The sequence below is a fragment of the Columba livia genome, chromosome 7 (assembly GCF_036013475.1).
Source record: "Columba livia isolate bColLiv1 breed racing homer chromosome 7, bColLiv1.pat.W.v2, whole genome shotgun sequence".
Lineage (NCBI taxonomy): Eukaryota > Metazoa > Chordata > Aves > Columbiformes > Columbidae > Columba > Columba livia.
In genome coordinates this window covers 33001040-33020083 of record NC_088608.1, presented here as the reverse complement: position 1 = coordinate 33020083, position 19044 = coordinate 33001040, and the positions used below count along the sequence as shown (strand labels likewise).

The 19044-nt window shown below is 44.7% G+C and overlaps 1 protein-coding gene across 5 annotated transcripts in view; it reads left to right on the top strand.

Annotated features, from left to right (window-relative positions):
* FN1 (fibronectin 1) overlaps positions 1 to 16437 on the top strand; it is a 54085-nt gene extending 37648 nt beyond the window's left edge. For 2 of the 5 annotated variants that reach the window (XM_065069094.1, XM_065069091.1), the window contains 17 exons: positions 46 to 210; positions 901 to 1056; positions 1956 to 2069; positions 3794 to 4063; positions 5896 to 6083; positions 7189 to 7276; positions 7456 to 7632; positions 7867 to 7956; positions 8162 to 8341; positions 8866 to 8955; positions 9807 to 10273; positions 10736 to 10874; positions 12317 to 12481; positions 13683 to 13808; positions 14363 to 14469; positions 14750 to 14860; positions 15309 to 16146. In XM_065069094.1, coding sequence (XP_064925166.1) covers positions 46 to 210; positions 901 to 1056; positions 1956 to 2069; positions 3794 to 4063; positions 5896 to 6083; positions 7189 to 7276; positions 7456 to 7632; positions 7867 to 7956; positions 8162 to 8341; positions 8866 to 8955; positions 9807 to 10273; positions 10736 to 10874; positions 12317 to 12481; positions 13683 to 13808; positions 14363 to 14469; positions 14750 to 14860; positions 15309 to 15383 — 2708 coding nt within the window. In that variant the 3' untranslated portion in view covers positions 15384 to 16146. Of the gene's footprint in view, positions 1 to 45; positions 211 to 900; positions 1057 to 1955; positions 2070 to 3793; positions 4064 to 5895; positions 6084 to 7188; positions 7277 to 7455; positions 7633 to 7866; positions 7957 to 8161; positions 8342 to 8865; positions 8956 to 9806; positions 10274 to 10735; positions 10875 to 12316; positions 12482 to 13682; positions 13809 to 14362; positions 14470 to 14749; positions 14861 to 15308; positions 16147 to 16189 lie in introns of those variants that run through there. The other 3 variants (XM_065069095.1, XM_065069093.1, XM_065069092.1) reach the window with 2 other exon arrangements.
* The last annotated feature ends 2607 nt before the right edge of the window (positions 16438 to 19044 follow it).

The following is a 19044-nucleotide window of genomic DNA, read 5'->3' as shown; positions in this document are numbered from 1 at the left end:
CAGAGACCCATTACATTTCTTCTTTTTCCACCCTACCTTCCTTAGGTGGAAGCAGCCCTGTGCAGGAGTTTACAGTGCCTGGCACCATGTCCACTGCTACCATCACTGGCCTCAAACCTGGCGTAGACTACACCATCACAGTGTATGCTGTAACTGGCCGTGGAGACAGCCCTGCCAGTAGCAAGCCAGTCACTGTCACCTACAAAACAGGTGAGACTTGTTTAAAACAAAACAAAGAAACTACAAAGAACCCCTGCAGCTTATTGTTGGTTTATCCCCGTAGATTTGTATCACTGATCCCTGGTTTCTCTGAGAAATCATAGCCCATGTTGTAAGCCCATCGTTTTCAGTGGAGCTGCATATTATGGTGGCCCAGCATGATAATGACATGACACACAGGGGGATTGTGGACTTTTGGAGGAGGAAAACCCTGTGGAGCTCAGATGGGGATATAAGCAATATCTGACTGCTTACTGCAGCATGGAAATCCTGCCGGGCTCTCATGTCATGGGGTCACTGTTGGTTTAATTCTGGTGCTTCTGATGCACTGTCATCTTACATGATCCTGATGAGACATTACTTTCTAACTTCAGGACTGTTGTCTCACTTCTGGCTCTGAATATAGCCTTATCCTACTTCTGCTGTAGCTGCAGATAAAGGTGTTTAGTAGCCTTTAAAACAATAAAAATTCTCAACTGACATTGATATGAGGTGAGTCAGCCACACATCATGGTTAAGGCTTTTTTGCTCTGGGGAGGGACGAATAAATAGGAACGTGTGTTTTCTGTTCTAAGAAGCACAGCCTAGAAGAGGAAGAGCAGAATAAAATTTAGCTAGGAGGCAACTGTGGAGGGAGGATTTCCTGTACCAACATACTCAGAAAAAAATATTTTTGCCCAGAAATAGACACACCATCCCAGATGCAAGTTACCGATGTCCAGGACAACAGTATCAGCATCAGATGGCTTCCTTCAACGTCCCCAGTCACAGGGTATCGAGTGACAGCTGTCCCCAAGAAAGGACACGGGCCCACAAAAACTAAAAATGTCCCTGCAGGTAAGAATACAAGACATCCTTCACCAGATATGTAAAGAATGCAAGATGTGACCACTGGAATCAATGCTATTGGGCACTAGGTATATACTCGAAGGCAAACTTTCTCCTGCTTGTACCTTTTTTTGCCATCCTGCTGACTTTAGTTGGCTCTCATCCAGGAGAAGACAGGGCAAACCTCATCTAGCTGAAGATGTCCCTGCTTGTTGCAGGGGGTTGGTCTAGATGACTTTTGAAGGTCCCTTCCAACCCAAACTATTCTGTGATTCTAAATTTTTACCCTGCATTTCTTTGACACCACTGTGCTGCAAAGGTTTTTTCTTAGAAGCCTCAGTGTCTCTGAGGGACACCTGGATTTCAAAGGAATGCAACTGGATCTTCCAGCATCCAGCAAAACTTCCTCTGAAATCCTTCTGAAGGTCATATAATGTGACCCTTGGTCATAGCATGGACTCAGGCACATATTCAGCAGGCTTGACTGCATCACCACAGAACCTGCCAAGTCAGCTCTCGGGTTGCTCTTGGGAACACTGTTAGTGAGTTTTGTGGGATATGCAGAGATTAGCACTCAGGATGCTTGTGATGCAGCTGGGTTAATGGTCAGTCTTATCTGGGAAAATGCTGAAACCTGGTCTGCTCTTGCTTTATTTTTTTTCTACTATGCTAACTTGCCCTTTTAGCTGTGGGGATTTCGAGCAGGTAACAATTGCAGATGCTGTGTCATGCACTGTCAGAGAAGCACAGTGCAAACAAAAGACAAATGATATGTCAATCCTGTCTTGTTTTAATGACATTTATTCATGGTATCACTTATACAGGCCCTTCATTCAGGGTTACTTAGAGGCCAATTCTCTGCAGCTTTGTGCAGTCGCAGATGGACTAATGTTGTTATCTCCTGCCAGATCAAACACAAGTCACTATTGAAGGTCTGCAGCCCACCGTTGAGTATATGGTCAGTGTCTACGCTCAGAATCAGAACGGAGAGAGCCTCCCCTTGGTTGAGACAGCTGTCACCAGTACGTATTTCACTTCATGGTAACAAAATAAATGTTATCTCTTGATGTCTGAATCTACCGTGCAGTATCACATCACCAGTGAAAGCAAGTGGCAGGTGCCCAGTCTCCAGGGGAATGCAAGGTGGGCTGCCCTGTGATGAGTACCATGCACCTAAATTGCAGATGCTGGCAAAAATGGAGTCACTCTCCCTCAAATACAGGCTAAATGCAATTCCCCATGCCATCAAAATGCTGCGCTTCTGATTTTCTTTCACTAAAGCTGCAAAATCTTTTTGGGTTTTGTTTGCCTTCAGCCAATCAGTGGAAAAAATGTGCGATGTTCCTTCTGGAGCTAGGTGGCAAAGGTGGTTACTGGTGATTACTCTTAGCGGACTGGACTGGGGCTAGGAGCACTTGCTCTGTGCAAGGGAGTAAAGGAGACCACGTGAGTTATATCAAGAACTTGGTGTGAAGCGCTGCAAAAGAAAGGACAGCTCAGCCCTCAAATTGCTCTATCTGCCTGTACAAAATAGCAGTACCGCTCTGGACACAGAGCGGAGGCAAGTGGGAACATGGAACTCAGAGGAATATTTCTGATGTAAAGTGCCTTTTTCAGGGACACCTCTGGGGTAGGAATTTGCGTGCATGTTATTCCCTTGCTCAAGCTTGTTTTCAAAACCGCAGCTCAGCCCCAAATACTTGTGGAATTCTCCTAAAGATAATGGGAGCTTCTCTGTAGCTTTGCAGAGATGGGAAGAGTCCGCCTCCATTATGAGCCAATATATTCATGGACAAAAATCACCTTTGCCAACTAGAAAATGGAGAAAATTCAGGGCTAATATAACATGGCAAATAAAAAAGCTGAAATCTTATTGAAAACTGTAATTTGGATCCGATATAAAAATATGCTGGATCCTCCCATTTTGTGTAACAAATGGATATATAATAGCTCTGTGGTAGTCACACTAGACTCTTGTGGAGCAAGGCCCGTTTCCCTTGCTGTCTAGCACTGAGCTTCTGCCTTGCTAGGAAAATCCAATGAATTGGTCTAATTAGGCAGTGTGCTTATCACCCAGTTGCACCTGTGGATATTCCCTGTGCACTCAATACAAAGCTGAAAAGTTTGTTTCTAACTGATTTTAAAACATAATATACCGAGTAATTTGCTTTCCTTGATAAGTATATTCATTGGATATTAATTTATGAAAGAAAATGGTGGGACTGATTCTCCTTGGACTGGCACTTTGCACAACAGCTTACAATAGGGAAAAGCAAATGCAGCATGAATCCAAACTTACCAAGCTAAGTGCGTTCTCTGGCTGTCTTTAGCACTAGAAACCAGTTACTGGCTCTGGTGGCAGAAATGGGTCTTAAAATTCCCATTTCTGTTTTTTCTCTTGACCACTTTAAGGTAGCTTAATGCTGCTAGAGCTGTGTAAAAGGGGTTTCAGTGCCAAGGGCACTCAAATGTAGGTAAGGATTGGTGTCCTGGCTGTTTTGAAGGTGGTAATGCAAGTCCTTTTAGGTTCAACAAGGCCTTCCTGCTGTGTGGCAGCCATGAACTCTCAGCCTTACTCTGCCCAGGTGTAAGCATGTGTGCAAGGTGCAGCACAGAGGAGAATCAAGTACCCCTTCTCCCACGCAAAACTGAAAACTGCTTTGCATGTAATAGAAATGCTTTTTGTTTTCCTCACCCACAACCTGCTTTTTATCACATAACCTCTTACCGTTAATTTGCCTAACAGACATTGACCGCCCTAAAGGACTAACATTCACTGAGGTGGATGTTGATTCCATCAAAATTGCTTGGGAAAGCCCGCAGGGGCAAGTCACCAGGTACAGGGTGACCTACTCAAGCCCTGAGGATGGAATCCATGAGCTATTGCCGGCCCCAGGTGGCGAAGAAGACACTGCTGAGCTGCATGGCCTCAGGCCGGGTTCTGAGTACACTATCAATATCGTTGCCATATACGATGACATGGAGAGCCTGCCCCTCACTGGGACCCAGTCCACAGGTACACCTTTAACTCCACCACCCCGCAGGCCGTGGCAGCAGTGGCTTCTGCCCTGTTGGGTAAAGTGTGCAGCTGGTGCTCTGCGCCGGTGAAGCCGCAGGGGCAACCAAGGGGATGTGATTGCTCTTGAGAGGTGGCTTAGTTGGTACTGGAGGGCTGGCTGCCAGCCCAGTCAGCCTGTGTGCACGTTAGGAAATGCAGGAAAGATCAGGATTGAAGGTGCAAGAGTCTTGAGAAAGGATGGATGTTCCCTTATAACCTTCTCTCAGTCCTCAAGTGGGTCACTGATGTCCAATCCTTAGTCACAGAGCCTAATTCATGGTGAATCACACTCTTACAACACTCTTGTCTTTAGGACACAGGGCACTTGCAAGCAGAGTTGGTTACCAACAACAGAGAGGTTGGGGCAGCTGTTGGGGTCCTTGCTGTGGGATGGAGCAAAAGATCAGCAGGAAGGGCTGGGAAATGGCTTAACCCTCAGGTCTCACAGAGCCACTGGATCCTTCCCTGGCACTGCCCTGAGCACTACAGCCCATGTGCATGCCCACACCCCGTGCTCACATCGCCTCCACAAGAAGAAGACATGCTCCATTCAGGACAGTCCCTTACGGGCCAGCCTGATCTAACCCCATGTCGAATACATTGAAAATTCCTTTGTAAAAAAGGAAAATTAAGCTAATTGCTTGAGAAAAAATTACTTCCAGCAATATGGAATCCATTGCAAAACTTCAAGCATTACCAGACGTGTCCTGTTCATTTGTGGATGAAGTTGACTGTAATTCCAGGGGTGTAATGAAAATGGTGGTTTCTAGTGTACAAATTACTATGCTAAGCTGAAACAAAGTGCTGTGATGATTGAAACAGCTGGCTGACTACCTGCCAGAAATGCAAATACAGTAATTTTTAAAACCTGCTCTCTGTGGTTTACCCTTTGTGGGCTGTTCAAAAGCGTATCTGAAGTAATTCAAGACTTTACATTGACTATCATGGGCTTTAGGTTGAGTTCTGAGCAAAGCAACAAGGGAGAATTATGTTGTATTTCTACTCTGTAAAATTAGAAAACTTCAACACTTCACAGCAACATGCTAATTGCAGGCACTATGGTAAGGTGTACCTTTCCTCTGTTTACAGCCTAAGGATTATCAACAGTAAGGCAAGAAAATGTTTCAATGCATGCTCCTTTTTTATGCAAACATTTTTTTTTTTTTTAGAGATATCAGATGTGTTAGCTCATGAACGGACTCTTGTGTGATGAGCCTTATGGCCACCACAGCTCTGCTTTTCCATTGCCTTGCTCTCTGTGTAGTAATTTACACTTGTGTAAGTGGCTGTAAAATGCTTCCCCTCTGCATTTGCAGTATTTTATATCCTTTTTGCAATTCCTGAGCCTGCTTCCTACTTACTTTTGTAAATCATCCATCATATTTTAGAAGTGACCAGAGATAGGCAAGTGAAGCAGGACTGAGCTATTAGCTGTGCGATGAAAAGCAGAGACAGGCTGAAAAATTAAAACAGACTGGCCTGCTACAGATTGAAGCACCTCCCTAAGTGTTCAACCTTGTATCACAGCAAGTGTGGTTACTCACCTAACTTAAGGGTTGAGGCATCGAGATCTCCTTATTTCTGCTGAAAAGTGTTACTGTAGATTTGAAAATCTCCTCCTGAATACCTTTCCCTCTTCCACAGTGCTTTATGCCTGTGTTTGCAGAAGAGACATCACTTTTCTGCCTGTGTATTTCAGGCCTAAACCTGTCGCATGTTCAAGAGAGAATATTGTTTTGTCCAAGACTGTCTTATTTAAAGTAACCATGAGCCAATCTGGATTTTTGCAGCAATTCCACCTCCAACAAACCTGAAGTTTACTCAGGTAACTCCCACCAGTCTTACCGTCAACTGGAATGCACCAAATGTTCGCCTTACTGGCTACAGAGTCAGAGTGAACCCCAAAGAAAAGACTGGTCCTATGAAAGAAATCAACCTTTCACCGGACAGTACATCTGCTGTTGTGTCTGGATTAATGGTAACTCCTTTCTTTGTGTGATGCAGACTGTGTTGTGGGAAGATGATGTTAGAAGAACTTAAAGCAAAATCAAATTCCTGGGTCAGAAACCTCAGCTGCAGTAGAACATTATAGCTCCTAAGGGTCTGACTCTGTTTGAAGTCTGACCAGCCATCAGCCGTAACTACTCGTTACCATAGTTTTTAAAAGGCAAGGAATTGGCCTGCTGAATCTGCATTCTTTACCCTTCCTCATTTAGCACAGAGACTGGATGCTTTAGTCAAATGCGAATTATCGGGTTCACAATCAACAGTAGCCCAGTAAAATGCTTTTACTCATATTTCACAAAAGAGGTCAGATAAAGTGACATAATGCAGAGGTTTTCAAGCTGTGATATGGGAGCTCTGGCAGTCTATTGCCTATTTTGAAGACATCTGCAAAATGCAAGTGAAAAATGCATGTCTTTTGTGAGTAGGCTTAAATTTGCTGTATAGCCATCTTCCCCACTGGAAACATTTCAGGAGTTCCTGAAGTGCAAAAGGCTGGAAATCATTGCTTTTATGGTTTCTGCTATCTTAAAAAGCTACTGATCTGTTTTTGAGGAGATTTCTGAATTATTTTCAAAAAGGAGCCTTAAAAAACATTCTGTTCTAAGTGAACTCCTGGTCTGATGCAGTTAAGGACAAAAGGCCGTGCTGTAACTTCCACCATTCTCTTTTCTTCATAGCCAGAGCACCTTATCATAGCAAATGGCATCCATTAACCCCAGGAAAAACAGGATGTAAATTAGGTTTTTCTGAAGAATCAGCTTGGAAGCACAGGTTCCAAAATGAGGGATGGCAAATAAGCTTTTTCCAGGATTTCCTCTGCTCCTGGGTGTGCACTTGTGCACTACCAGTATTATCAACAGCATTGTTTATCAGGGTCCGTGTCTACTCTTTTGTTACAGCTGGAAATGATTAGAATTATGCCATCAATCCTTCACTGATTTGAGTTATTTTAAGGTTTCATATTTCAGTTACCGGTGACCAAGAAATGTGGCTCCATGAAACACTGAATGAGGGCAGGAGTATTTCCCACTGTGCCAGATCCTCCTAATGACATGGTATAACTTTGTCCATTCTAGGTGGCAACCAAGTATGAAGTGAGTGTCTATGCCCTGAAGGACTCTCTGACCAGCCGACCAGCCCAGGGGGTGGTCACCACTCTTGAAAGTAAGTAGTGATCTTCCACAAATGACCAATAGTGCTTTGCTAGATGCAGAGGCTGAGATCCTATTCTCTGTCAAAGCAAGGCTCTGTATAAAGCTCCAGCAAAGGCCTTCACAAACACTTAGCTGTTAAGATTCGCAATCTCTACAGTACTGGCATGAGACCTTTTCTTTCTGGTGCAGATGTTAGTCCCCCTCGCAGGGCGCGTGTGACAGATGCCACCGAGACAACCATCACCATTACCTGGAGAACCAAGACTGAGACCATCACTGGCTTCCAAGTTGATGCTGTCCCAGCAAGTGGCCAGAACCCCATTCAAAGGACCATCAGCCCTGATGTTCGGACTTACACTATCACTGGTAAGTAAGGGGCTTCTACTGGTGCAGAAGCTTCGAGGGTCATATCAGAAGCTACAGCAGGTTCTTGTTTAGTAAATTTCCTTGATGAGAAATACTATAGGAATAAAAGGTGGGAAAAGATATGAGTCACAAAGACTAGTCTCCAAGAAGTTGTCGTTGAAAGACATTCTTATGAAAAATGTTTTAGATGGCTTTCTCAGATTAGCTAACATTTATGTTTCAACGTTATTTTAGGCTTGCAACCTGGCACTGACTACAAGATCTACCTTTACACCCTGAACGAGAATGCACGCAGTTCCCCCGTAGTGATTGACGCCTCCACTGGTAATGATCTTGGCTGACTTTTCTGTTCATACTAATACATTATAACTGCATATGGTCAGGCAGAAGTTGCCTATATCTGATCACATATAGTATTTACTGTAACTTACAGCAATTGTATTTGAGTAGGGTGTCAGAAGATGCAGGGCAGGTGAAGAATATGCTTGCTTTTACCACATTTGACTTGTTTCCTTCTGTTTTCACCTAGCTATTGATGCTCCTTCTAATCTGCGCTTCCTTACAACCACAAGCAACTCCCTCCTGATTACCTGGCAGCCTCCACGAGCCAAGATCACAGGCTACATCATCAGATATGAGAAACCTGGCTCACCAGCCAAGGAGGTTCTGCCTCGTCCTCGGCCTGGCACCACTGAGGCTACTATTACTGGTACCTGTCTCTGTTTTATTTGGGAGCTCTTCACCTGAAACACTTAAATTTGAAGAGGGTGGGGGAAGGCCTAATTATAAAATGTGTTGATGATCAGCTAAGAGAAAGGCAAAGTTTTGTTACTTTGCTGTTGTTCCTAATGACAGCAACTCTCTGAGCACATCTACCTTACAAACACAATACACTTCTCTGATCAGATCAACCATCAGATTTGAACAGTTCACAAACTGTTTCCATTGCCACTGCAATTGTCATCCATTCAAGGAAAAAAAACGTGACTCCGGCACCTCATCAGTCACACATTCTGAAGACTTGTTATGTTTTGTGTCTGCAGTGTCAGATTTCAAACTCATTCTGAGGAGCAGGAGGCTGGACTCTTTACTGTTCTGAAAACCTCAGATCCAAAACATGCATACCCATACTATAGTCATACCCACCTCTCATTCTTCCGTAGATCTCACAAAATGACAAAAGAAAAGCAACTCTTAACTTAAGACTGCTTTGTGTCCTTGCTCCCCCTCTAGGTTTGGAACCAGGAACTGAATACATCATCTACATCATTGCTGTGAAGAACAATCAAAAGAGCGAACCGCTGGTTGGCAGAAAAAGGACAGGTAAAACAAAGCTCTGGGTCATTGTGTGCCAGCAGGACATGATGTTTTCCCCTTGGGGAATACATTCTCAGGACTGAAATTATAACATTATTTAAAATATCCTGTTCACACCATTCAGCCACACATTTTCATGAGTCAAATAGGCTTTGTAAGGAGGTTTTTCTGTCTAGAATGCAGGAGGTAAGATTATGAAGTTACATGAATCACGTTTAGCTGTGTTTGAACACTTAAGAACAGAAAAACATGTGTGGTGCTTGATACTTGCCTGGGTACCTAAGTGATAATTAAGTCAGGGTTAATACTTGTATTTCCATCTAGCACATGATGGCATCAAAGGCAGAATCCATTCATTTGCCCATTGCATGTCTCTTTACACACTCTACAGTGTGAGACTGAGATACCTGTAGCAAGCAAAATACCAGCTGTATATCTGAATGTGATCAAGGAGTTAGATTGCTACTGTGCACCAGTAATTTTTCTTAAACTGATAATCTGTGAATATCTCTAGTCTATCTCATTTCTTGTGTATCTCACTATTTCTTAATTTAAGCAGCAATGGTTTCTTTGGGTTGCAGTGTTCAAAAGTGTTGCTCAGTTGTATGAAAATTTCATACCAACACACTTCTTATACCTATGTATGAAAGATATACACATATTTATATAATATATAAATATGCAGAGAGATAGAAAATACCTTCATATCACAATAAGGTCATAAAAAGTGTGTTGCATCTTGGGATGACTGCTAATCTTTGCTTGGAGCAGAGTACAGCATCCACTCTAGCTGTTAAATTTCTATATTGTTAATTTGCCATGCTTTGCTTTATGGCTTCTAACCTTTCTTTGGCTAGATGAGCTTCCCACGTTGATTACCAGACCGCACCCCAACCAACCCGACATTCTCGACGTACCTTCTGTTGACGAGGGGACCCCTTACCTGACAAACAATAGGTATGACAATGGAAACGGTATCCAACTTCCAGGCACGTCTGGGCACCCACAGACAATAGGACACCAGGGTCAACAAGTCTTCTTTGAGGAACATGGCTACAGACGGCCTGTACCCACCACAGCAACTCCCCTTAGGCCGGGGTCGAGACGGCAACCGCCAAATGTAGATGAAGCGATCGAAATCCCTGGGTACCAAGTGCCTATCATAGTTGAACCTTCATACCCTCATTCCCGTGGGCCCAGGCACAACGACACCACAGGTCAAGAAGCTCTTTCTCAGACAACCATCTCTTGGAGGCCATTGCTGGAGAGCTCTGAATACATCATCTCATGTCAGCCAGTCAGCCAGGATGAAGATACTCTGCAGGTAACTGAGCTCTTAAAGAGTCTTTTTAACATGTTGCTGAGAGCAGGATAAATGCTTCCCTCCTCTTCTTCATGGAGAAGGCTACGGGCTAAAATTGCTAAAACAGAAAGCCCTTGAAATGCTGTCAGTATCAACATTTCACCAGGGAAGGGGGCAGTCAGGGAGGTGATTGGGAGTTTTGAAGACTGAGGTGCTGCTTCTCCAAATCAAAGACACCCTTAGCCCTTCTCCTTTGTCTCCCTTGGTTTGTTTCCCTGAAATGACAGTAATAACACACGAGCCATGGTCCAGAGTAGTCAAGTTTAACTTGGTGCTATCTGAAGTTCTCGGAATGTCTAATGGGCTGGCTCCATCATGATATAGGAATCAACCTAAACACCCTGTCTTTCCTATGAGTGGGGTGACACCTAAGGAGTAATCCCTCTTCTCTTTCCGGTGACTTGGCATTGCCTCTTGTTGCAGTTCAGGGTTCCTGGCACTTCCTCCAGTGCTACGCTCACTGGTCTTACCAGAGGGGCCACTTACAACATAATAGTGGAAGCCCTGAAAGATCACCGGAGACAAAAGGTGCTGGAGGAGGTGGTTACAGTTGGAAATACTGGTAAGTGAAAGCTTTATGGAGTCTAGGTGAACCTTTTGTGGTTCCTGCCTCATTTCCCTTACTCAAGACAACCTGCTGCTCAGGCCTGAGAATAGTTCAGAAAGGAAACTTCTGCTAACAAGGAGAGTTCATTGCAGGACACTAGGACAAGTGATTTGTGAAGTCCACTGATCCTGGATAACTAACTGCCACACTGATAGTGTGACTTGAGCTGTTCTGGTCTGTCGTTTAATCGTGAAGAATGTGCTTCTGTCGGGTCAGTGCCTGAGACCAGGAGGTCTGGTATTAACTGCTCTGAAAGAAGTCAGAGATCATGCTGGTGTGGCAGATTCCAGCCCAGCAGTGAAGCTCTGCTGTCACAATAACACACCATGCTTACGGGAAGGAGCCAGTGGCCACTGTAACTGCTTTGTCAGTCATTTGCCACTGCTTCTGGTTTGGTTATCTAGCAGCACCCCTATACCATCCTGAAGGTCCATCAGCAGGGCAGGCTGCCTGCAGAGATGCTGATTAAGCACAAACAGGCAGCGCTTAAAAGCTGTGTGGCCAACCACAAGTATTTGTGGTCAGAGACAGCACTTGCCACAGCTGTAAAGCCTAGAGCCCACACACACCCTGTGGGACATGGGTTTTGCTTTTACTGGCACAGGGGTCTGGTCAAGAACTCCTTTTCTCTCCCTTCATCCCCTCCTGTGTGTATTTTGAGATCAAGAAGAAGAAGAAGGCAGGATGGGAGAATAAAAAAATGAAGATTGAAGGGTTTATGTTGTCTACCCATTAAGCTTCTCCATGCAGACCTCCAAGTGCCCCCACCTCCCTGGGAAAATAAGGCTGTTTCTCCTCTTCCAGCACCCCAAATACCTTATGTTTGCCACAGACTGACCAGAGAGCATTAACTCTTGAGCTTGATTGTCACACACTGAACTGGTATTTCTAGAACACCCACTTTTCAATCAAGGTACACACCTAAGGTGGAAATCTGTATGCAACAGCATGACTATAAGGTCTGATCTCCTTCTTCCATCCTCCTGCCATGAGCTAGAGTCTGAATTGTCCCCAAAAAGGTGTACATGCAGCTACCAACCTCCTGCTGTTTCCCAGCATCGCACAGCACATTTCTCTTCAAAACAGGCTCAGTCAGGTGGTTGCTCTCCAGCAGCAAATGCAAAAACTTGCTTGAAACCTGGCCCATCAAAATGAAAATAGCCTTCATATCAGGTGTTTTTTTATCATTCGGCTGCTCTGACACATGCAAATGGAAAATAAATCACAGGGAGTCTGGACTGCTGACAGAACCATCAAGTATATGCCCATGGGGTAGCTCCATTACTGCCAGGATATTGTAAGAAGAAAAAAAAAAACAACACATATTCAATGAAAATTATTCTGTCTTTCAGTAGTTCCTATTGCTGTGTGTGATTCCTGTTCCTTTTTTGTTCCAGTGTCTGAAGGACCAAACCAGCCAGCTGACGATACCTGCTTTGATACTTACACCGGCTCCTTCTATTCCATTGGCGAGGAGTGGGAGAGGTTATCTGAAACTGGCTTTAAACTCTGGTGCCAGTGTTTAGGCTTTGGCAGTGGTCATTTCAGATGCGATTCCTCTAGTGAGTAGCTTGCTTTTGACCATCCCTGTCTCTAAACTCCCTGAGCACTAATAGCATGTTTGGCAGAACCAACTGGATCCAAACATGATGCAAATGAATATGGGCTCTTAAGCTTTTAAACCAAATCTATGTTTTGCATCATAAGTGATGGAAAACTTTGGTTACTTCTGAGCTATGCAGCTTATGTAGTGTTGCCATTCACTGCATCAGCAACAATCAATATTGTACTGATACATAATGACTTTCACCAAAGATAAGTGCTTGTTTGATTTTTCCCTGCCCTTGTCAGATGTAAAAGATAGGAAAGATGCCTAAATGATAGTATTCGAGTAGGCATTTAAGAAGACACTTTTGAATTATGGTTGAGTCTTCATCTCCTAATTATATACATCATTGCAGTGGGCCAGACAACTTGTGTGGATTTCAGTTGGTATTACAGCAAGTGCCAAGTCTGTTTTGCATTGCAGACAACCTTTACAAAGCATCTTGTGGAACGAGTTTTCTAATTTTCTCAGCTGCTCTTTGAAGCTCTGCTGGGGCACTAAGTTTTATTATTTATAAGGCTGTGGTTTACATGGAAGGGTATCAAACTTCATGTAAGGGAACGGAACAAAAGTCTGTGATTGAGTGGCTTAACACAACACATATCCAACTAATTTAAAGTGTGCTTTTAAACTGTGGAGTAAGCTAAGCAAAGAAAGTATGTCTGCAATTTGCATAGCCTCAGTGGAGAAACTGCAAGGAAGACACTTGTTTTACAGAATTAATATTTATATTTCATCATCTGTTACACATGGCTTACCTACTGTGTTTTGCAATCACTGTAATACATTTTTGCTGGGTATTTGCTCAAAAAAGAGCACTTAAAATATTTTTCACTCCCTGCCCCATGTCTGTTAAATTCTCTTTTATCTCTCTTCCTATTAGCCAACCTTCCTCTCCCCCTCCCTGCTCTTTGTCACATCCTACTTTTTTCCTAAGAGCCTTTAGCCATTTCCTGGAGCTGTAACAGTCCTCAGCAGTTAAAAGCTGCAGGAGTTGGACCCATTTCCAGCAGGAACCCACTTCTTCCTTGGGACATACATGAGCTGAAGAGATTCTTTCTCCTGCCCTTGTGACAACACCAAGCTGTTCTCCTCCCACTGCATTGCTGCAACATGGGAGATAACTCCTGCTTCTCTTGTTCCTCTGCCCTCTCCAGAGTGGTGCCATGATAATGGTGTAAACTACAAGATTGGGGAGAAGTGGGACCGTCAAGGGGAGAATGGCCAGATGATGAGCTGTACCTGCCTTGGAAATGGAAAAGGAGAATTCAAGTGCGAACCTCGTAAGTCTCCTTCTGATGGCAACTTGATTGAGCTCTTACTTGAAGTTTCAGCATCTCAGGGATGTTCCCATTAAGGTCCTGCCATGGGGCAGGCAGAATATCAGTATGTTTGATTCAGTGTCAGATTGAATCTGTTCTCACAAGAGCTGAAGGCATAAAACTCATTCCCAAGCTTAAAAAGAAGAAAAACCTCTTTTGTCAGCTCAGGTCACAGCATACTCAGCATCTCTCTGCCTTTGGCCCGGGAGCCGCACAAGAGGGACATGTCACTGCACTAAGTGGTGCTCTGTAGGGCCTGTTCCCTGAAGATCTTCCAGACTTCACACTGTGAATTAAACTGCATTGCTCTTGTCAGGCATATACCCTCATGTTCTAGTTTAAAGTGGCTGGAGAGCTATAAAAATGACTGATGTTCCTGCTGCCAGCCTGTGAGCCTCTGATCAGACAGGGAGAGCGTACTGGCCAGAGGCTCCTGTTCCCATCACCGAACTACTATGAGAATGCTTCAGGCCAAGCACAGGCCATGCAACTGAGCTCTGCCTGTCCCTCCACAGATGAGACCACGTGCTATGATGATGGGAAGATGTACCAGGTTGGAGAGCAGTGGCAGAAGGAGTACTTTGGGGCCATCTGCTCCTGCACTTGTTATGGAGGACAGCAGGTAAGCAGGTTGCCACACTTAACACAGGGAATGGAGAGAGGAAGCTGTGCTGGAGTGCAGTCCTAAAACTTCTGCGTTTTAGGTCAGACAGTGTCTAATGTTGGGTCAAAACAGGCCCATATAAGAAAAAAATAATTAGCAAGAGAGCTTGAGTACTTGGAGCTGGGGTCTGTGTGGTATAAATTTGGAGCAACCTCAGTGGTGCTGGTGGAGCTGTGCCCACACATAAGAATGCTGGCAGCCCCTCGGCCATCCACATCAGCGCATTCTGTTTCTTTAGGGCTGGCGTTGTGACAACTGCCGCAGACCCAGCGTGGAGGTGGCCCCCGAAGGCTCTGCCGGCCATACCTACACACAGTTTACACAGCGGTACCACCAGGCCACAAACACCGTGAGTACACTCTCCTTTCTCTGCCCTCCCTTAATGCCAGTCTGGTCTGTGGCACAGATAGGTGGGGTCTGTAGGGTTCAGGGGATGAGAGTAGTGTGCAGCCTTCTGCTTGGTCAGAAGCGTGTGGTGGCCACCGATGCAGCAAACCCTCACTCTGCACAGCACAGGACGTATGCTGAAGCTCACGCGTCCACACACAGTGTTCAGTGCCACACATCATCAGTGGGACTTCTCGTTGATGAGCACTGGGATGCGCCTGCATGCTCTGGCTGTGGTGGTAGTGCATGTAGTGATCTCCTAGTCTTGCTGCTGTAAAACAGCTGTGTGCTTTGTGCTGAGGAAGCTGAACAGCTACACAGGCTGGCAACAATCCTCAGCCCAAAGCACACCGCAAAAGTGTCCGTCCTCACAGGACAGAGCACTAACTGATTTCCTTCCCTCCTGACAGAACGTCAACTGCCCAATTGAGTGTTTCATGCCCCTAGATGTACAGGCAGACACACAACATCCACGGGGAAAGTAACATCCAGCAAGACTTCTTGCGGCAATGGCAACAGACAAACCAAAGTATAAATACCTATCTGCCATGGTTACCACCCAAACTGGAGTGATGCTAGCCAAACTGCATCTTTTGAGAATGGCCCTCTGCTCTGGAGCCATTTTCCCAGCTTAAGCTCAACTCACAGCTTCTCCAAGCGCCACTCTTGGAGTGTTTCAGACTTTTCTCATGATTGATAGTGATTGTCTTGGTTTTGCTCAAAGTGTTGAATACCAGTCACTATTTTCAAATTTAAAGAGGGGAGATGCTAAATCACAAATTGGTGGAGGATCAAAATGTTAAGGGGGAGGGAGAGAGGGTGTAGAAATTCAAGGTTCCCATGCTACGCAAAGAACATTTGAGTACAACATTACTGAAGTTTAGAGATAGGAAAGTCCACCAAACACTTCTGCTTTCACGTAAGCGTGCAGCCAGCAATATGATAGGAACAGCAAATCCAATCACTGTGATATTTAAAATATGCACAGTCCTAATCTTTCTCAATGATCCTAGTATTTTTCTAGCTGTATCTTTGTATCTCATACTGTTATTTATCAGTTTTGTTCCCCTGACCTTCAAGTGTTTTTATATGGGAATAAAATGTATTGAAGACACTTAGTATGCAGTTGACAAAGAGGAATTTGGTGTAATTATGATCAGTGATTATTTTTATACTGTAAGTGCCAAAGCTTTACTACTGTGGAAAAGAAAAAAACAACTCTTTTAATAAAAAGATTTACAAACCAGACACAGGTAGTTCAAGTGATTCTCTTTGCTACCACGGAATCTAGGATGAAGATTATTATTCTGAGCTGGAGTAACATTGCCTTGAAACAAGATGGAACAAACATTCCAATGAAGCGTGAAGTAAACCTCAAGTGAATCTTTGTAGAGCAGTTTGTTAATGAAAGGCTTCCAGCTGCCCCAATAGAGCACAGAGACCCTCTGAGTATGTATGTTACACTGCAGGAGCCAGGGGCTTGCTTTCTGGGAATAGGCAGAGGAGAGAGAGAAAGGGGGAGGGAAAGGAAAATATTCCCTGCTTTGGACATGAGCTGAGGTAGACATGGTCCTCAATCCAGCCAGACACTTAAATACCTAGAAACAAATCTGTTCTCAGTGTTTGAGTTGCCAAAATTAGTGAAGCCATCCACACCCCTGAAGCTGGATGTGTTTGAGGCTTAACTGTACTTGGAGCCAGTGACCCACTCCCAGCTCCAAATAGAGGTTGTGGCCCGGTGCCAGGCCTTGCCCCTGGGAATAACCACCATTCACCCCTCTCTGCAACTAAGCAAAACTTACCTGTGCCCATCTATAGGGTTTACAGAGGGGCAGTCACACCCACCCCCCCCCACTTCAACTCTCAGCCATTCCCTCTCCCTTTGCAATGTGGCAAATTCAAATCAAACCCAGAACTGAGGCTGTTTAGGCACTAGTGAGCACACCCTCAGGTGCTGTTACCACCTCCCAGAAATCCTTCCCTCTGCAGAAGCCTCAAAAAACAGGAGGGGACAGACACCACCTGGGTCTGTGACAGGCAAAACCACTTTCACATGTGCTCTGCTTCTGCCATGGGGGGTGGGAAGGGCGGCCAGTGAATTTCTCCTCAAATCCTTTTTAAAACAAAGCCAGTCTTGGATTACAAAGTTAGCAATAAGTCCCTTCAGCTTGCACTGCCAGCACTGCAAAAACCTGTACAGCATTTGCAAATATAAAACATGAAAGGTTCTGTCATGATTCCTCAGGCCACATTCCTTTCTTAGCTACAAAAGCACTGTATTACTTAAGTCAATGGATTTCTCTGGATTGAATAAAACATAGCATGAAAATAGAATTTGGCTGTTTGACATGAGAAACACACATGGCAGCTGTTTGCACAGATTGCTATCTATAGAGCAACCGAAACATTTGCAAATACTAAAATGACTGGAGCAGAAATCAGTTCTGTCTCACTGATATTCAAGAGCCAAATGAGTATCAAAAATACATAAGTACTAAAAATGGCATGGACGGAGATACAGAAGAATACATTCCTGTTAAACTAGATTTCTATCAATTTGTCTTTCCAAAGTGCATTGGCCTCTGTAGAAGTCTGTCCATGCCCTAAAGCACATGGGTTTACATTGCTGACAATTTCTGTTAAACATTTCCTACTGTAGTGCTGGGTATTTTGTCATTGGGCTAAATCTTCCATTTTCAGTTAACATTTGAAAGCCACTAGCAGAGGGCAGCACAGATACAGCAGACACTTGTGAGATCCGACGTATCAACCACACATCTTTCCTCTTGGAAACAATCAGCAACAAAAGGAACAAAGGTTTTTGAAGGTCCCTGTGCTTCACCCAGACCATAGCGCATAAAATGGCAACAGAACACCAGCTGGACTTTAAAACACAGGGTTGGTTTATATCCATGGTCCACTTGAGCGCTAAGAGCAACTAATGTTGTCCAACCCAAGCTACCGTCAAGACAGGGCAGCTGCTCAGGCAGGGATAAAGGCGGTAGGGGTCATTGCGAGCAGGGAGCTTTCAGGCTCCCAAACAAGGTGCTCACCACTATGCCAAAGCCCAGAGGCATTTAAGCCCATGGCTGTTCTTTTCCAGAAGAGGAGACACCTGTCTGCATCGTTTGTCTTCTCAGCTACCATAGAGCACAGAACCACCAGTGTCAGGACTCTCTTCCAGCAAGGAACGGAGTGGTTGAAGGAAAAGAAAAAATAAAAAGAAAAATCCAGTGCTACTGACAGCAAAGGCTGAGAAGGATTTCTCCCACTCTCTTGTTTACTTCCACGCTTTTGGGAGCTTTTCTCCTTCTGTCAGCACAGGACCTGCCCAGGGCAATGCGCCATATGGTGACGGTGCAAAACAGCCTGTCAGCAGTTCGCTCTTCAAAAAACATCAACTGAAGGGTGCAGACCTATCCCCCCGAGAAAAGACATTCCCTTTCCTACGGGAAACTGACACTAAGCAGAGCTATGGAGTTCCCTTTTAATCATGTAAATATCAAAGGAAGAAGTAATTCATTCAGCCAGCAGGAGATCAGCAAACCTGGAATGAACCCTCATGGACCAACACAGCCCTTTCTTACAGAGAACCACCCATCTGCCCTGCTGCACCGCAGAAAGGCTCTTGGCTCCTCAGCCCAGTTGTCAGCAGGGACTTGCTATCAATACCAGGAGGGCCTGGATCCCCCCTTTAGGGCATCTCTCAGCAGCTTAAAAACAGCAGCTCCTGCCCTGGCCTCACAGAGCAGCAGTTGGAGCCGTAGCTTCCAGAGCTGCATATTCCTTCCAGAAGAACGCCCATGGCTTTGTGCCCAAAACAGGAGCCAGTCAAATGCTAAGCTTCATGCGCTGCCAATTCCCTTCAAGAGGAACGCTTCAGGCTAGTTGAAATTGTCACCACAACCCAGGTGACAAGCCACCCCGAAGTGCATTTCTATGAGGTCACCTCACACCTGGAAACAGACCAGAGTTTTTTATCAGCCATTAGTCAGACAAGTGAAGCAGAGTAATCAAAGACACTCACCTGGAACATTGGATACTTAGGTGCCTTTCCCGAATTCTTTATGACTCCTGTATGTCCTTTAACCTTACTACAGGCACAGCAGGAGGTAAATCATCCCTCTGTGGATGCTGTGAGACATT